The following is a 16953-nucleotide window of genomic DNA, read 5'->3' as shown; positions in this document are numbered from 1 at the left end:
ATTTTTTAAGGCTTGGTAATATAATTTTAGCCCATAGGTAGAGCTGGGTTGATATTTTCAGCCCGATTAATAAATGGGGTAGATTTGGGAATTGTACTTCCGGCCCGACTTGGCCCGCTACATATTTAATTTAATAAATTAATTAAATTTATATAATATATTCAAAATATATACCCTTTTAATTGTATATTTTTTAATTTGTTTTTTAATTTCATGTTAATAATTTATTTGTTGATAATGTAGGAACTTAGTATCATCGGAAACAATGGTTAATGGTGATTCTAACTCTTCAGAAGATGATAATGAAATAGAGGAACAAGTTTGAAATTTAAACAATGGAATTTTTTTTTATTAGTTTGATGTATTACTAACAGTTTGGTTTTAAATACTCTAAACTTTATAGAATTATGGGTGCGTTTGGTTTAAAAAACTTTATAATGTTTTAATTAATATGGTATTGAATATTTAACTATTAATTGCTCGGTAGGTCTTTGTTTATTTATGAAAAAATAATAGGTATTATATTGTTAAGGTTTTTTTTTAATAGCTTATATATGGCCTGATTGACGGGCTTGAGAATTATAATTTATATTACAGCTGGGCTTGAGAGGATTATATAGGCTAGATGTTTGGGCTAGGTGGGCTTGGGTAGATACAAAGTCCCTTATTAAGTAGTGTTGGCCTGGCCCAAATCTGGCGAATGATCACCCCTACTCAGTGTCGAATCAATTTGGAAAACTAACTTACGAAAACGATGAACAACAATTTAAAACTTAGGGATGGTTTGGGATGATTTAAATAAGTGTACTTTTTGACCTTTTATGAAATATGAGTTGGGTATGAGTTGGGTTTGAAGTGATGTAATAGAGAGGTGATGTGGCTTAAATAAGATGATGTGACTTAAATAGGATAGTGACTTTTTAAAGTTATGACAAACAAGACCTTACTTTCTTCATAGAAAATTGCTTGGAAACATTTTTTTTATTGTCCATTGTTGATTTCAATATGATTTAGAATGCAAGAATAATGAATTAAAGCAAATAGGGTCAGTTCAAAAAAAAAAAAAAAGCATATAGTGTTAGGCTAGGGTTATGAAAATGCCAAGTGATAAAGGTAGAAAGAGTAGAGGGAATAAATATTGAGGCTGGTGATGAATGAGGTGTCTAAATTACTTTTATTTACATATTTTTTTAAATTCAAGTATTTTTTTTTGTCATTTTAAATAGAGAGTATTCTTAAATTAGAATGTTCAACCTATTTTTTGAAAGTGCAAATAGAAGCTTCCCCATCTTCCCAAATGGCTTTTTGCTTGTATCCATCATCCTAAAATATCCCTTAATATTATACTAATATAATTTTAAAATTTGACTTAAAATTGAACCTCTAAAAATCCGACCTAAACCCAAACCCAAACTACCACTATAAAAGGATATACCGAATCTTTTGTTTTCATTATTCAATTATTTATAAGAGCTTGTTTGGGTACATTATATAAGCACTTTTTTATTTTTTATTTTTTTATCTTTTTTAAGTCACATTATTTTTTTATTTTTTTATATTTTTTCGTAAAAAATAAACAAATACACTTATTTATATTATTCCAAACATCCTCTAAGGTTTCGTTTAGGAAGTGTGTTGACTTTTTAACTTTTTGTTTTTTTAACTATTTTAGCATGAGATTAAAAAATCTAGTTTGGGAAGAGTTTTAGATTTTTTTTTGACCTTTTTGTGAGAGAAATAATATAATAATTATGAATTGAATATGATGTTTTATTTTATTAAACTAAAAAACTTATTTTATTTTTTATAACTATTTTAGTCAAAAATGCCACAAAACTCACTTCCCAAACATAGGCTAAATATAAACAAGAATGCAAGTGAAGTGAACATTATTTTCTGAAGAGATAAATCGAAAAAGAAAAGAAAAAGAAATACGAAAAAAGAAAAAGAAAAAATGAGCAGTGGGAGTCGAGTTGGTACCTTCACTCGCTTCGACTGAGCTAATTCCATTCAAGTGTTTTAGAGCTCGAACTTCCTCATCCAACCCTTCCAGGGTTTTTCAAATGGCCACCTAGCCTCCTTTATCCTCATCATCACCACCACACTCCGTTTCAACTTCCTGTAATGGCGATTCATCCTCAATCTCCACTTCTTCTGCCATCGATATTCTCTCTCTCTGTCACCGTCTCAAGGTATTTTTGCTTAGATATGTATATATGTATGATTCATTTGAGTGTTGATTGTTTTGGACTCGAATATCACTGCCTAAATATGTGATTTTGTTTTTTGGGTTTGGGGGTTTTTTGGGGTTTGATCAGACGACGAAGAGAACGGGATGGGTGCGAAGGGATGCTGAGAATCCAGAGTCCATAGCCGATCATATGTATCGAATGGGGTTGATGGCTCTCATTGCTTCTGGCATTCCTGGAGTCGATCGAGACAAGTTAGGGTTTCTGTTACTTTTAGGTTTTTTGTGCTCCATCTGGGTTATTTGTTATTGTTGCATCTTCTAAAGATTTTAACATTTTTTGTTTGTTTTGTTTTGTTTGTTTTTTTTTTCTTCCAAATGTCAGGTGTATAAAAATGGCAATTGTCCATGATATTGTAGTAGGTAATAGCTTTGCATTTAAATTTTTATTTATTTATTAGGTTTCTCATACGTATCCTTTGGCTGATAAAGTATGCTTGATTAAAGAAAAAGGGTTAATTACACTTTTATCTCCTTAACTATTGTAGAAGGGTTAGAAATTAAGCCCTAAATTAAGAATGGGCTGAAGTGTTGAGGTCGCCCCAAAGAGGCGACCAGGAATGAAAAAGGAGCACGGGCTAAAGCTCAAGGGAAGTGGGCCAATAGTGGGCCGAAGTAGGTCTGACTGCCAAGGGTTCAAGCAGACTCCATGAGGAAAGATGCCTAAGTCAAGTTGCGGAGGCAACACCTGTAGCGGTGAAATTGCGGAGGGAACATGTGCAGCGGGAAAGTTGTTGAGGTACTTTGCCTCAGCGCCGCCATTCCTAATATCTTCGGTTCCGCTGCCATCTGAAGTTGCTGAAGGAAAGAGAAAGCCGACGCAACTAAGTTGCAGAAACAACACTTGCAACAGCCAAGTTGCGGAGGCACTTTGTCTCAGCGCTGTCATTCCAAGTATCTTTGGTGCCGCCGCTATTTCAAGTAATGTCGGTACCACAACCATCTAGAGTTGCTAAGGAAAGGAGGAAACCGAAGCAACTAAGTTGCAGAGGCAGTACTTACAGTGCCCAAGTTACGGAGGCATTCTGCTGGCGTCGCCATCTCTAATATCTTCGGTCCAGCCGTCTAAGCTTGCCGCGGGAAATGACTACCACAGCAACCATGACCGCAACAACTAAGTTGCAGAGGGAATACCCTGCCAAGGTGATAGCAACCTTTGTAAGAAGCTTCCTTTTGCGAGAGGCTTCCCTTTGCAAGTAGAGGCTAATGTTTGACGCTGATAGCAGGTCCCAAGGCATTACTAGCCTAGGGTTGATAGCAGGCCCCCTCCTCAAAGTTCCTTTAACTTGGCGTTGATAGCAAGCCCCAAGACTTATTGGTTGGGGCTGATAGCAGGACCAGAGATACTAGTTTACCGCGGCAATCCCGCGAAGATGGGAGCAGGGTAGCCCGAACATAAGGGACTCCCTTTCCATTACTCAGGTCATGGACCTGCCTTAGTCGCACAAGCAGGACTAAGGAAGCCCCCTTGAGCTTGGTACTAAGGCACAACATGGTTGATAGTAGGCTTGGCTGTGGCCTTTGCCTTGGGAAGCTGGGGAGTTTATGGTTAGGTGGCTAAGGGTGGAGGCTCCGCTAAGGTGAACACGAATGTAGTCGATAGCAGACTAATGGAGTCCTGAGAATGCATGTACTGGTCAAATAAAACTGAGAAGGCAAATGCAACAGCAAGGTTCACCGCTGCAAGTGCACTTGCTGAGATTCAAGCTGAGAAGGCAAGTACAGAGGCAAACACCCCCGCTACAACTGCACTTGCTGAGGCTCAAAAGGGAGTTGCAACGCCAAACACTCCCGTCACAACTACACTTGCTGAGGCTCAAAAAGGTAGTTGCGGAGGCAAACAGATAGTACACAGTATATGTAAAGGGACACGTGGCACCTTTAGCCTGGTGGTTTAAGGTAGAATATTCCATGTGATCCTCTGGGACACATGTCTTCTCTCTATTTGGCCACTTGGTATCCTCTTAGCACAAAGGAAAAGCCTATAAATAGGTCCCATTTCCTAAGGTTCAACAAGAGGAATTTTGGGGATTTGGGGGAGATGCTGCCTATTTTGGTGCTGCCTATTTTGGTACTTCCATACATTTCTTCTTGAGCCATTTGCTTCACCCTCACCCAGCTACACACTCTCCAACTCCCATACAATTGTTGCTACTCATCCTCTAGCCACTTTCGCCATTATTGGACCATTAGCATAGTTTTGCCTCTCTAATCACCTTTCTAATCTTGAACCCCCCCTACAACTATCACCATTTTTTTTAGTTTGTCAGTAAACTATAGTGATTTGAGCTCATGTAGTCCAATTAAAGATGATTGTAGAAATTAGTAATGGTAAAATTCTAACCTCATGCGAAAAAAGTCATTTCTACATTTTAAACAATCTAAACCAAACCAAACATCCATCTTCTTGCTTACATTATATTGGACAATCTACTCCCTGTAACCAAACAACCATCTTCTTCCCCACTCCCTCCCCCCATTGTTTTTCTCTCCTGCTCTCCTCCCCTCCTCCCTCACCTGATAACCTCCCCTACCACCACTATTGAACCCCTGCCCATAACCCATCATCGAATAGGAAGATATGTATGGCTTGTGCTTAAGAGTGGAAAATTTCCCTCATTTAACCCTAATAGGAGAAGAAGAATCAACGAACAATTAACTTTAGTATCAATCCCACCTCCTGCGTTGTCTCTATCACCTTGTAACTTAACCGGTTGTTGAAGTAAAAAAATGTTGAAAGTGCAGAGAAATTCACTTCTTGAATTCTTCTTTTATGCTTAGAATTTTCTTTCTTAGAAGTGGAAAATTTTCAATTTGGTACTGATCAGTTGCCAATTATGAAGTATATGGTACTTACCTGGTATGGGTACATGTATCGATATGACTACAATGCATATCGGGTACACGAAATACGTATTCGGTACGTGAAACACTTTCAATACGTCATGGGTACTTGTCGGGTATGACATGTGTATGGCTTGGGTATGAGATGGCTACGTTTTGGGCACTATTGTGTGCATGTTAGGGCATAAATGTCAAATTTTAAGAATATAGAAGCACTAGAACAATTATATTGAGTCTATTTTTATAAACTTAAAAAATGTAGGGTATTTTTGCAATGATAACGAATATAAAAGTACTTAGTTTGTTTTTAACCTTTACAAAAATATTTTTAATTACTTTTTGAATTTGCTTTTTTAATTGTTATAAGTCATGTACTATTACAAATTATAAATAAATATTTTTTATGGATGCACCCGTTTCCTACTTTTTAAAGTTTTGCCATATTAGTGCCGTACCCACATCGATACCTGCCCCGTGCATCCTAGGTTGCTAACATTTCTGATGTTGAGCTTTTCGGGTGGCCATGTCTCCTGTATAAATTATCCTTTCCATAGTGGAGATTGTCATTTCAATCCAATTCATTGAGCAGATTTATAAGGGATTTCAAACAGATAATTTGTTAATAAGCTGAACGCATTTTATTCAGTTACTAATAAATCATATTTGGTATTAGCTCTACAATTTAGATTTTGAGTGTATAGAGTACATGTAAGTAATAAATAGAACTCGTAATATGAGTAAGCAGTATAAAAAGTGAGTATTGTAATTTTTATTATGCATTATCTATAATAGTTTTTAGTATTTGATTTCTATCATTCGTGATCATTAATAAGAGAGGACTCATTCTCTTTACAGTGTACTTACTTGTAGTGTTGTTCTCGATATATAATAATGTTATTAGAACTTGTAACTTCTTAATTTGTATTACCTCCTGGTCTGGTTGTATATGCTTCTATACTTAGTACCTTCTCTCTTTATACCTTTTACTCCTTGTTCTCTGTATTTCTACTTCTTAGTTGCTCAGTTTTTTTTCTTCCTTCAGAAGTTTGATTGGTTTTTGTACCTTCTTAATTGTTTGAATAGCCATTGTTGGGGACATCACTCCTTCTGATGGGGTTCCAAAACATGAAAAGAGTTGGCGCGAGCAGGAGGAGCTAGACCACATGTGCAAATTACTTGGTGGAGGGCAGAGAGGTACTTCTGTGTGTGTGGAAGTTTTCATGTTTAATGTTTAGTTTCTAGGTTGCATTGTGTGTGCACACATGCACTCATTGAATTTGTATACTTTCCAAATTGAAATTGTTTCATCATTCTCCAATTTTGGGTTGCTAAAACCGAGCTGCTTATTGCAGCCCAGGAAATTGGTCAGTTGTGGATGGAGTATGAAGAAAATTTGTCCCTAGAAGCTAAGGTTGTGAAGGATTTTGACAAGGTATGTGTTATGTCTAGACATATCTAAGTAGTACATTTTATCCTGGCCACGCTAATGCTGGTAATGCTTTGTCCTTTTCAGGTGGAAATGATACTTCAAGCCTTGGAATATGTAATTGGTAGGGCTTCAATGTTTGATAGTTCTATGTCTCATATCATATGTGTGAAGCCTAGAACATGTTTCTAAGATTTGCTTCCCAAAATTATCTCCACATTGAATTTGAGAGCTTTACCATGCTAGATATAGAATAACAATCAAATACACATAGTCCCTTGAAAATATTTTTTTAAAAAAAATATTTAATTATTTGTCTTTCCTTCCCTCATTCATTCGGCTGACAACTTTTTTTGTTTTTAATATTTGTTTTTCATTTTTCTCTTTAGTCTTTCCCTCTTTTATTTACAAGAGGGCAATGGTACACTCTTTTACTACTAGAAAAAGTTATGAGCTTTTGTGGCGTTACTTACGAACCATTGTGTTTATGTTATGAAACGGCACATCATTAGAAAAGTTGAAGTTATGAATATTTACAATATGCATTTTTTGGAGTGTGTATCATAGTTTTTTCCCTACATTTAAAACTATTTTCCTATTTCAATCATGTATGAGACAACTTCAAAAATCTGTGTACCTAGTGCAATTTGTAATTCATTACCATTCATTACTAGGTGAATTATGTGATATTACTTATGATTTGTATTTGTAGTGGTGAATATTGAAGAGTTTATCTTTAATAATAATTTAGTTTAATAATTATTTGAGTCATTTAAACCTGTCCTGACCTGACCCGACTGCTTGGCTTGCCAATACCTTGCTTTTGGTCCCCCTAATAACTGAACCTGGTGGACCCCTGCATAGGTGCATATTTGACCATATACACATGCATGCGGATATAGTTTCATGTGGGCATATAGGCACATATAAGCATATATAGGCAGTTATAAATGTGATATATATGCTTGTATAAGCTTATATATGAGATATAGTTGTATACATTCATCCATACCTATGCATAATGTACAAACATACATGTTTGTATGTATGCTTGTTTGTATCTGTACACTTTAGACTGCTTAAACTATGACCAATATCACTTCAAAAAATTAATTGTTAGTTATTATAAAATTTATTGAAAAATAAAAATAGATGATGGAAAAATGTATTTTCCCCCATCAAAGAGATCCTTCAAGAAGAACAATAAGGCTATTGCTTTTTAGGAAATTAGACTAAGGTTCCTTATAATAGTTCCATGCGACATGCAGTCCTATTAGTTTTTTAACGCGCAAGGTCCCTCAAAATAGTGTGTTTTTTGGATGTAGGGTCCACGTTTTTGGTGGCGATAATTTTTTGAGATAAATTTGCCCTTGCACAGTAAAGATGCAAAAAATTTATGCAACATTCCATAGCTGTATTATCCATAACCATAAAATTCGAATTATTATTTTATTATTATTATTTTTAAAATATTTTTGTTATGGTTTGAATGCTTGCAATAGTTGTTTCCTTTTTGTCGGTTGTAACCTTAGTTGTTGAATTGGAAGCCTTTTAGTGGCATTCGTGTTAAGTTGTTTTAATCCTGGACATGAATGTAACAAATGGTTTCTTAAACAGCTTGTTTCTTTTCTACTATCCCTAACAAAATTAACCCCACGGGGTTGGCCTGGTGACAATTCCTTGGGTCTTGGGCTGTACTTCAAGGTTCAAGGACCGAAAGCTCTTAGGTGCTAACAATTTCCTGGGGCCATCTTACTGGAGGAAAACTTTTGAATTAAGTGTGGTGCATTTGCGGAAACTCCTTGCCAAGGCCTGTGCACCCCTGGGGATTAGTTGGGCTTTGAGCTAGACACCCCAGTGCCAATAAAAAATAAAAAAAAACTGTCACTATCAAAATCTTTCTTGCAATGCTTACATCTAGCTATGTGTCCATTCAATCATTTAAAATTTTCTAAGTCATTCCATACTTTGACGTTAATTTTCGGCTCCTCTTTGTAGCTTCTTGAGATGTATCCTCACCCAACTGGGCCACATCATCCTTGCCACAACTAAGTTCACTGCAATCCTTAAAAACGTTTTTCAGCTCAATAAATCAAATATGCAATGCCCAAGAAGTCAAACACAAAGCCCTTGTGCGAGTTTACATTCAGTAAACATTTGGATTCGGGTTGCTATGATTGGATCTGTTAATTTCGGATTTGGATAGATGACTAGTCGATTGGATTTTTTTGGATCCAGCCTGTAGGTTTAAGGATAAAGTATGGAATAAGGTTTGGAGGATTATTTCTATCCTTTGGATGTCAGGAGGAAGATAATTTTGAGGTTGATATTATTTATTCCAGGGGGTGATAAACCCCCTGCTCTGGCCAACCTATCATGGGACTGTGAGGGGGACAAGGGGGAGAAAATGGGGGACATGTGGGTCACTTACTTAACCACCTCCTAATCCCCTCTTATCTTGGCAAACAAAGGCAGCCTTTAAGCATTTCATAATTATCTTGATGGTTATTTTGGGTTGTAGTGTCTTGGCTACATATTGTACCTATGTATACTTCATACTTGGCTTGCGTCCTCTCTTTTGGCATTCGTTCAATAAATTTGCTTTTCAATTTAAAATGCTTTTGATATTTTAACCCATGTTTGTTTATGGCTTTGTTGTTTTAAATAAAATTGTGTGTGTTAACTTGTGGGCTTACAGTTAACTAGGCCAAATTTCTGATCTATTAAATATATAGGTTTCTGAGGGATCAAAAAGTTATTTGACATTTTGAACATTCCTATCTGATTATCAGTAAACGTTTTGATATCAATGATTAAGAATGGCATAAAGACTAATATGGCCGATTTTTCATAAGAAACAAAGTTAACAAGTGGCCTAGACTTGTGTAAAAAAGTACGAACAGCTACCCTTCGGGGGAGAAATAAAGTTAAATGTCTAAATGACAAGTTGATTTCTACATCATGCACTTGCATTTACAAAACTAATTATAGCATAATAGAAAATTTATGGGTGCATGGGTGATGGGACAAAGTGTACTTCAATTTGAAACTTCTTGTTTACTTCATTTCAGCTGTGAAGTGTGGTTAAGAATGTAGTTGTCCTTCTCTGACCCTTGTATAGACATTGTATGAGTGTGAATTAATCATAGATAGCTGTCTCTAATAATCAATTCAAATTTTAGAGGTTATGCTCACATATAACGTGAATCTGTTTTTCTTAATATGCACTAATGAGGAAGCAATAACCTAAAATGGTCCAACAATGAAAAGTGCATAAGCATACTCTTTTTTGGAATAAGTAAAAATGGTTCCCATTTCTGAGTCCAAACTAGTTTGAGATCTGCACTAACCAAGTGTTAAATATTCAAGGAAGATGTCCGACATACTTATTTTTTGTTTAGAAGACTGAAAATTCTCCTATAGAGGTTTTCTTGTGAGTTGTGAGATTTGATGTCACTGATAGTTTTAGCTGGCCTGCTTCATTTATGTGTCACATTGGTTTTTTTAAAGGGAAAGTAAATTCAAGAATCAAAAGAAGTCACAATTGAAATATTAATGCCAGAATCTTGTGGAGCGTTTATTTTATGACATTATAGTTTTATTTGGATGTTAGTACACAAGTTTACCATGCTATATTTTTCTTTCTGTTATAAATACTTATTATGAAAACTGAGATTGTATTTTTCTTTAAGCAGAGCAAGGCAAAAATTTGGATGAGTTTTTCCTATCAACAGCTGGTATAATTTTTGACCCATCTAATTGATTTCTGTCTGCCGATACAAAAATCTGAACCTTCAAAATACTAATTTGCTTGTATATATTTGGAAGGGTTATAGAACTAAAGGAAAGTTCAACTTACTGTAAATTATGCCAAAAAAAAAAAAAAAAAAAAAAAGTGACTGGGTAACTTTTTAACCTAGTCATGAGAGCTAGTGACACGTCTGCCTTTATGAAAACTTGAACCTTCAAATGACTTGGTTGCTGTTGACTTTCTTTTCTATATATATATATATGTATATATTTGTTTTCCATATTTTTCACATAGCATTTCACACAAAAGATGTTAATTGGAAATGGTTATTCCTTCCCGGGGTGATGATGATGGTTTGAGTGGTTCACTATTTTTGCATCTGACCAAATGATATTCTGCATTAGGTAGTGAACAAGAATGACATGGAAAATTTTGATGTCCTGGACTACCGTAAATATTCGCTCACCTAGTCTCTGTTGCTGTAGAATAAAGGTGATACCTGTTGAGGCCCAGCTATCTAAGACCGGATGAATCAAATATGCATTTGGATATGCTTGGTTCTCTAATAAGACTTCATTTCATGCATAATATCATATAGTTATGGAGTACTGGTTCAAATGCTAAAGATATTATGAAGTTCATGTGATATGAAAGTGCCTGAACATGATAATGTGACGCATATTGTCATATTCACCAATAGCCGTGAACATTTCTCCATCAGGATACATTTAATCCAAGATACAACTCTTTTGTTCTTGAACAAGAATTTGTTATGTTTTATGTCTTATCCGTTTTCATAAAAGAACCTTATTATATGTTATGAATTAGTAACCAAACCAAACTAAACCAAGCCAAGTCTTAAGTCCTATCAAATGGGGTCGGCTACATGAATTCTTCTTCTCCACTCGACTCTATCTTAGGCCATTTTGTTAGTTAAATTAAGAATATTCATATCTCTATTTACTGCACTAGTTCACGTCAATCTAGACCTACCCCTGCCCCTAACACTATCATCTACCGTCACTGTATCGCATCTCTTCATTATTGCCTCTGTTGGTCTCTGTGGTATATGACCAAACCATCTCAGTCTATTTTAGTGTTATGAAAAGCGCGCCTAGGCTCAAGGTGCAGTGAGGCGCACCCATTGCGCCTGAAGGGGACCCAGGCGAGGCGCATTTGAAGAGCTGCGCGCCTTGGACGTGACTTTGACTAGGCACAGCGAGGCGCAAGGCGCGAGCCTGAAGGGGCTTTGTTTTTTTCTTCTTGAATCTGATCTAACGGTTGTGATCTGTGTGGGAGAGGGTCCAACCACATAAGATTACAACTCATGTAATACAATACAACCCAATCCAAATCAGTATACAGTTCAAAGCCCTAATCTATCGAAGAAGAAATTTGTCGACTTCGACTTCGACTTCGACTGAGCTCCTCTCTCGACTTCGACTTCGACTGGGCTTCTCTCCTCTCTCGACGTCGACTTCGGCTCATTAGGTCCCTTCTTCTTCTACTTCTTCTTCGCGAAGAAGAAATCTGCTGCCTACTTTTTTTTTTCCTTCTTCTTCTTCGTTGCTTCGCTTCTTCTTCGACTTGCTCTGTTTTTTGTTTTGGTTTGCTTCTTCGACTCCGACATTGACTCTCTCTCTCTCTCCCTCTCCTTATTCTTCTGCTTTTTCTTATCAATTTCAGCTCCGTTGAAAAAAATAAAAATAAAAAATACAAATAAGGCTTATATTACACTGAAATACAAATAAGGCTTATACAAAAAATAATTGGTCTCAATTTCACTTGCCATTTTTCTAACCCTTTTTCTTGTCTCTCTTCTCTCTCTCATTGTCTCGCATCACTTATTTTGTTAACTCTTTTCATTTATGTTATGAATTCAAATTTGTTAAATATCAAAATTTAATTCGAAAAACAATTAAAAGTAATTACATTCAATTCAAATAAAGCTACATAAATAACTATTGAAAATAATTTTAAAAGTTATACACAATGTTATACACAATTTTATTGTCATGAAACTAATATGAAATTTGTTTCCAACTTAAAATATATGAAAACAAAAAATTAATATGGAAAAAAAAAATCAACAAATTGCGTTTAATAATATTGTGTTATTTGTACAGTGTAAACAAAGTTGCTACATAATTAAAGTGTATGTAAAGTGAAGAGAAAGAATGAACAAATTAAAGTTAGTGCATAATTATTCTATAATTTGTCTTGATTACTTTTTATTTTTTTAAAAAAATTGTGTTAGTACTATGAATGATTAATCTATGTTAATTTATCTAATTTTTACTAAGACTGTGCGCCTTATTTCAATAAAACCCGCGCCTTGCGCCTAGGCCCCGAGAGACCTTCAGTGCCTTAGTGCGCCTTGAGCCTTTAAAAACTCTGGTCTATTTTCTCTCAATTTATCTTCTATCGGTACTACTCCTATCCATTCTTGAATATACTCATTTCTAACTCTGTTTTTTTTCTAATTTTGCCACACCTTCACCTTAACATTCTTATCTCAGCCACACATGTTAGGTAGCCGACAACCAACATGTAAAAAAGTCGCTTGGATCCTTTATAACATGTTATGAATTAGTAATAAATAATAATGTTTAAACTATTTATTACAGGAAACATTTGACATTTATATATATAAATAGTATTGAATAAGTTGGTTATGCTATACATTATTGTATATGATAGTTTAACATATATTTATAACTAAAGTGGACTCCAAGAAAGTTGAGAGAAATGAGACCTAGATTGTGTATCTGTTTTATTAGCTAGTAGAGGATGTGGTTTTCAATAACTTGTATGACTTTTTGTGCTCTTTAAAATTGGTTTTAAAATGTGCTTCTGAAGGGGAGTAACTGCATTTTTGTCATTGAAGGATTTCATTACCAAAAAAGAGAAAGAATTTGTAATGAGAATTGTTATTTTGGTAATGAGAATTTAGTCTACTTTTGTTTAACAGTTTATGTGGTAGTGGAATGTAAACATTACCATCTATATTACAACCAAACAACAAATTATTTCTTCAATATATATTTATATATAAAATACATCAACCCTTCCCTAGGTGCCTTCAATCTTAGACTATTTTTTGTGTCCTCACTTCTGCCCTCGCTTTCATGCAACTAAGTATTGCCCTATTAATGCACTTAATTTTTCTTAACAAGATTTTCAGAAATGGTTTCAATCAACTAATTAGCTGTTTTGTCTAATTATAATGACCAGGGCATTAGTCATAAGGGTAGAGCTTTTGATCTCCTTTTGCATAATCTTTTCCCACGGTAAATTTTAACTGATTATGCATGTCAATTCGACTGCTGTTTTCCACTTGCTACATAAAACTCTTGATAAAATATGGCTCGACTTCCAACCTCTGTTTCTCCTTTTCTGGGTTGAATTAGAGCTTTGTTGTAGTATCATTGATTGCTCCATGGTTGGTTTAAAAAGGCAGGGAATTGCTACATGGCCTAACCTGTAATGTTATAAAATTGATATACTAGAGTCCTATGTTATACAATTGATGTATTTTGAGTGTATCTCCATGATGCAGTGCATGTATACATTTCAGTACCAAAACCAAGTAATGTTTCATTGCTAAGGGCATCGAGAAATCATTTGGGTTGGTTGGTCACACAATGTTTGTCACAATGAACTTTTGCTAAAAATCTGTAATAGTGAGGCATATTTAGCCACCTATTCCTGGGGAATATATCCACAGAAAATTAATAAATAAAAAAACAAGTAATGCGAAAATTTGCTTGTTTTGGTGTATTATCATAAGTTCTCATCAATTGGGTTCTCTTTTTCATGTTGCAAAACCATACAGGGATGTTCATTCGATGTTGTTTTTGCTACCCATTTCTCAACTAACATGAGATTTATTTTTAGGTTAAATGAAATATCTACTTTAAACAAAAACATTGTATGTTGATCTATTACTCACCGATGCTTGATATACTTTCTATAGGGAAGTTCCAGACTGAACTGGGCAGTCTTGGGGCATCTGAAATTGCATCAAGAAGAAAAACAAAATATTAGTTTCTTGTTGAAAATTGAAGCTACACTTTTTGGTGACTTCTAGCTCCCTGCTCTTCCATATTTTTTTGCTTCTTTTACTGTAGAGTTAATTCAATGCAAAATAGTTTTAATTAGCAATTAGAACATGCTTTGATTTGTTACTCATTTTAACAAGTCACTGAGCATAATGATTCTGTTAGTTGTCAATTCTCCTGATCCTCCATTTCTAACTTTATGTTGTTGACAGTGTATATAAAGCAGGACATCTAAATGGAATTATTTTTAAAACTTGATTTTCTTGCTTTCCAGCTTCTGGTGTAATTATGATATATGATGAATAATCTTCTCCTACATTTTCCCTCCATGTTTTGTGCTCTGCCCCCCAAAAGTAATTGCAATAATTGGATTAGATAGCCCTTTTAAGTTGATTAAACTATTTCTTTCTCTTCGCCATTTGCGGACCTGGTAATTTATTTAGAGAATAACATTTCAGTGATGACTGTAGTGTTGCCTCGTATTCTTATTTAGAAAACAACGAAACCAAGGGACTGAAGTGACTTTAGGCCATACTAGGAGCAATTTCGTCATGAAATGTTTTGGATATCTGATGTATTGTTTGTAGGGCATTGCCATTTATTTCCCACAATGTTTTGATCTATATATAATTGGATTGTCTGATATTTTCAAGCTATTAATTCTTGGACTGCAGTTATATTCATTCACCACTTTTCCGGGAATAAACATTTAAGAATTGTAATCCATTTGTGAGTTTTTCTGTTTTTTTGAGAAAAAAGAGAAATAAAATCAGTAGTCGAAGTTGATCCAAACAGTAACATCACTTGCATTGGAAAGGTTAAGGTTTGGTCTCATGATGCATGAGCATGGTATTTTCAGTGGCAATCAATGTATTGTGTATAATGCTGATTCATTAAACCAGTCTGTATGTGATCATTATAACATTATACTTCATTATTAGTACACAATGTTCATTCACTAATTAAAATAGAATTGTTATTTGGCTTTGTTTCCGAATCAATCTAGTAACTCTATGCACTTAGCTTTCATAGTAACCATGATGTTACGTTAATTACCTTGTGCAAAGCTTGCATTTCCTGCTGCTTTATCAGTAAGCTTATTTGAAGTTACTTGAGTGAATGAAGACTTTTGCACAAATCATACTTATTTGTAGCGTGGTACAATGTGAGAAACATCACTTAACCTCTCTACCATTATAAAAATGGAAATTCCCTATTCATCTCACAATGAAAAAAAAAGGTAAAGCATTACATACCTGACACGACATTTGTGTTTGCTACTTTCTTCTTCCATCGTGTTTGTTACCGCACTTGTGTAACCTTTTCCTTTTCTTTTGTTCTCCTTCAGCAATTCTTACAAACCATTTTGATTTTCCAATTAAGAACATAAGATATCCCATTACTAATCCCAATACCATTGCACATCTGTACCCCATCCGTACCACTTTCCAATTAAATGCACTTACAAAAGTTGGATCATCCTCCATGTGCAACATAGGTGTTGGATGTTGTATCTTATTGTCTTCACATTCCTTTGTTAGTGGAAATCTGCATAATGCCAAGTTGCCATTGTACGAGCTATTATCAAATGTTTCAAATTGGTTCCCTTGAGGTATGCGACCCTCAAGATGATTTTCTGAAAAATTTAAGTCTCCATGAAATGTCAATCTTGTCTATTGGTTAGGAATCTTACCAGAAAGTTGGTTTGAAGAGAGGTCCAATGATTCAGGCAAACATAGATTTCCCAATGATGAAGGGATATTGCCAGCAAGGTTGTTGTGAGATAAGTTAAGCAATCGAAGTGCATGAATCTTTCCAATGACGTTTGGAATCTCTCCAAGTTTGTTGTGTGACAAGTCAATTGTCAGTGCAAATTGTTAGAATTCTTGGTAATTCAATCTCAAGACCCCTTATCATGATTGTCACTGGATCTTGATAATAGTAATCGTCCATATATTGCCCCACATTTTCATTGATGATCCTTGTAGCTTTGAAATGTTGGAAATATTTTCACTACAACAAGTTGGGTCTTGAATGAAGAAATTTTTTTGTCTCCAAAGAGTCTATTTTGTCACTATAGATATTTGTGAGGAAATATTTTCGTCACCGGCTTCGTCATTGAATGTTTGTCACTAAAAACCACGGTGACGAAAAATAATTTCGTCACTAATGAAATTACTTCAGTGACGAAATTTTTTGTCACCAATAAAACAATATTTTGTCACAAAAAATTTTCATTTTTGTCACCAAATAGTTATTCAGTACCATATTTATAACTTTAGTTGACGAATAAATTTGTCACACATGTTGATCATTGATGAGGAAATAATTTCGTCACAATAAGATGTAAAGTAGATGAAATTTTTCATCTCCAAAAGTCATACATGGGTGACGAAATATATTTCGTCACAAATATATATATGCGTGACAATTTTTGGTCACCAAACATCAAAATCAATGAAAACTTTCATATATAAGTTACAATAAATTTTGTTACAAAAAAAGTTTATTAGTGATGAATAATCACTTTGTCATAATAACAAATACAAGTGACGAAACAAATTCGTCACTAAACTTGTTCCATATTTTATATTTTAATTTAAATTATTATTTCACAAATATC

General features: G+C 34.7%; 1 protein-coding gene across 4 annotated transcripts; it reads left to right on the top strand.

The window, feature by feature from the left end:
* Window positions 1-1963: 1963 nt before the first annotated feature.
* On the top strand, window positions 1964-14646 carry LOC114270775 (uncharacterized). Of its 4 annotated transcripts, none has more exons than XM_082924465.1 (8): window positions 1964-2192; window positions 2319-2443; window positions 2574-2611; window positions 6176-6286; window positions 6445-6524; window positions 6606-6642; window positions 10214-10255; window positions 14246-14646. In XM_082924465.1, the coding sequence occupies exons 2-8, from the start codon at window positions 2382-2384 to the stop codon at window positions 14314-14316; spliced, it is 441 nt and encodes a 146-aa protein (XP_082780591.1). In that variant the 5' UTR covers window positions 1964-2192; window positions 2319-2381; the 3' UTR covers window positions 14317-14646. The 4 variants fall into 4 exon arrangements, with proteins under 4 accessions (XP_082780591.1, XP_082780590.1, XP_082780592.1 ...); XM_082924464.1 differs by having other exon boundaries at window positions 10211-10255; window positions 14246-14603; XM_082924466.1 differs by lacking the exon at window positions 10214-10255.
* The last annotated feature ends 2307 nt before the right edge of the window (window positions 14647-16953 follow it).

The sequence above is a fragment of the Camellia sinensis genome, chromosome 4, assembly GCF_055761805.1.
Source record: "Camellia sinensis isolate YWXY chromosome 4, ASM5576180v1, whole genome shotgun sequence".
In the NCBI taxonomy this organism is placed as follows: Eukaryota; Viridiplantae; Streptophyta; class Magnoliopsida; order Ericales; family Theaceae; genus Camellia; species Camellia sinensis.
The sequence above is the reverse complement of the archived record's forward strand: the minus strand, read 5'-3'. Positions and strand labels throughout refer to the sequence as shown.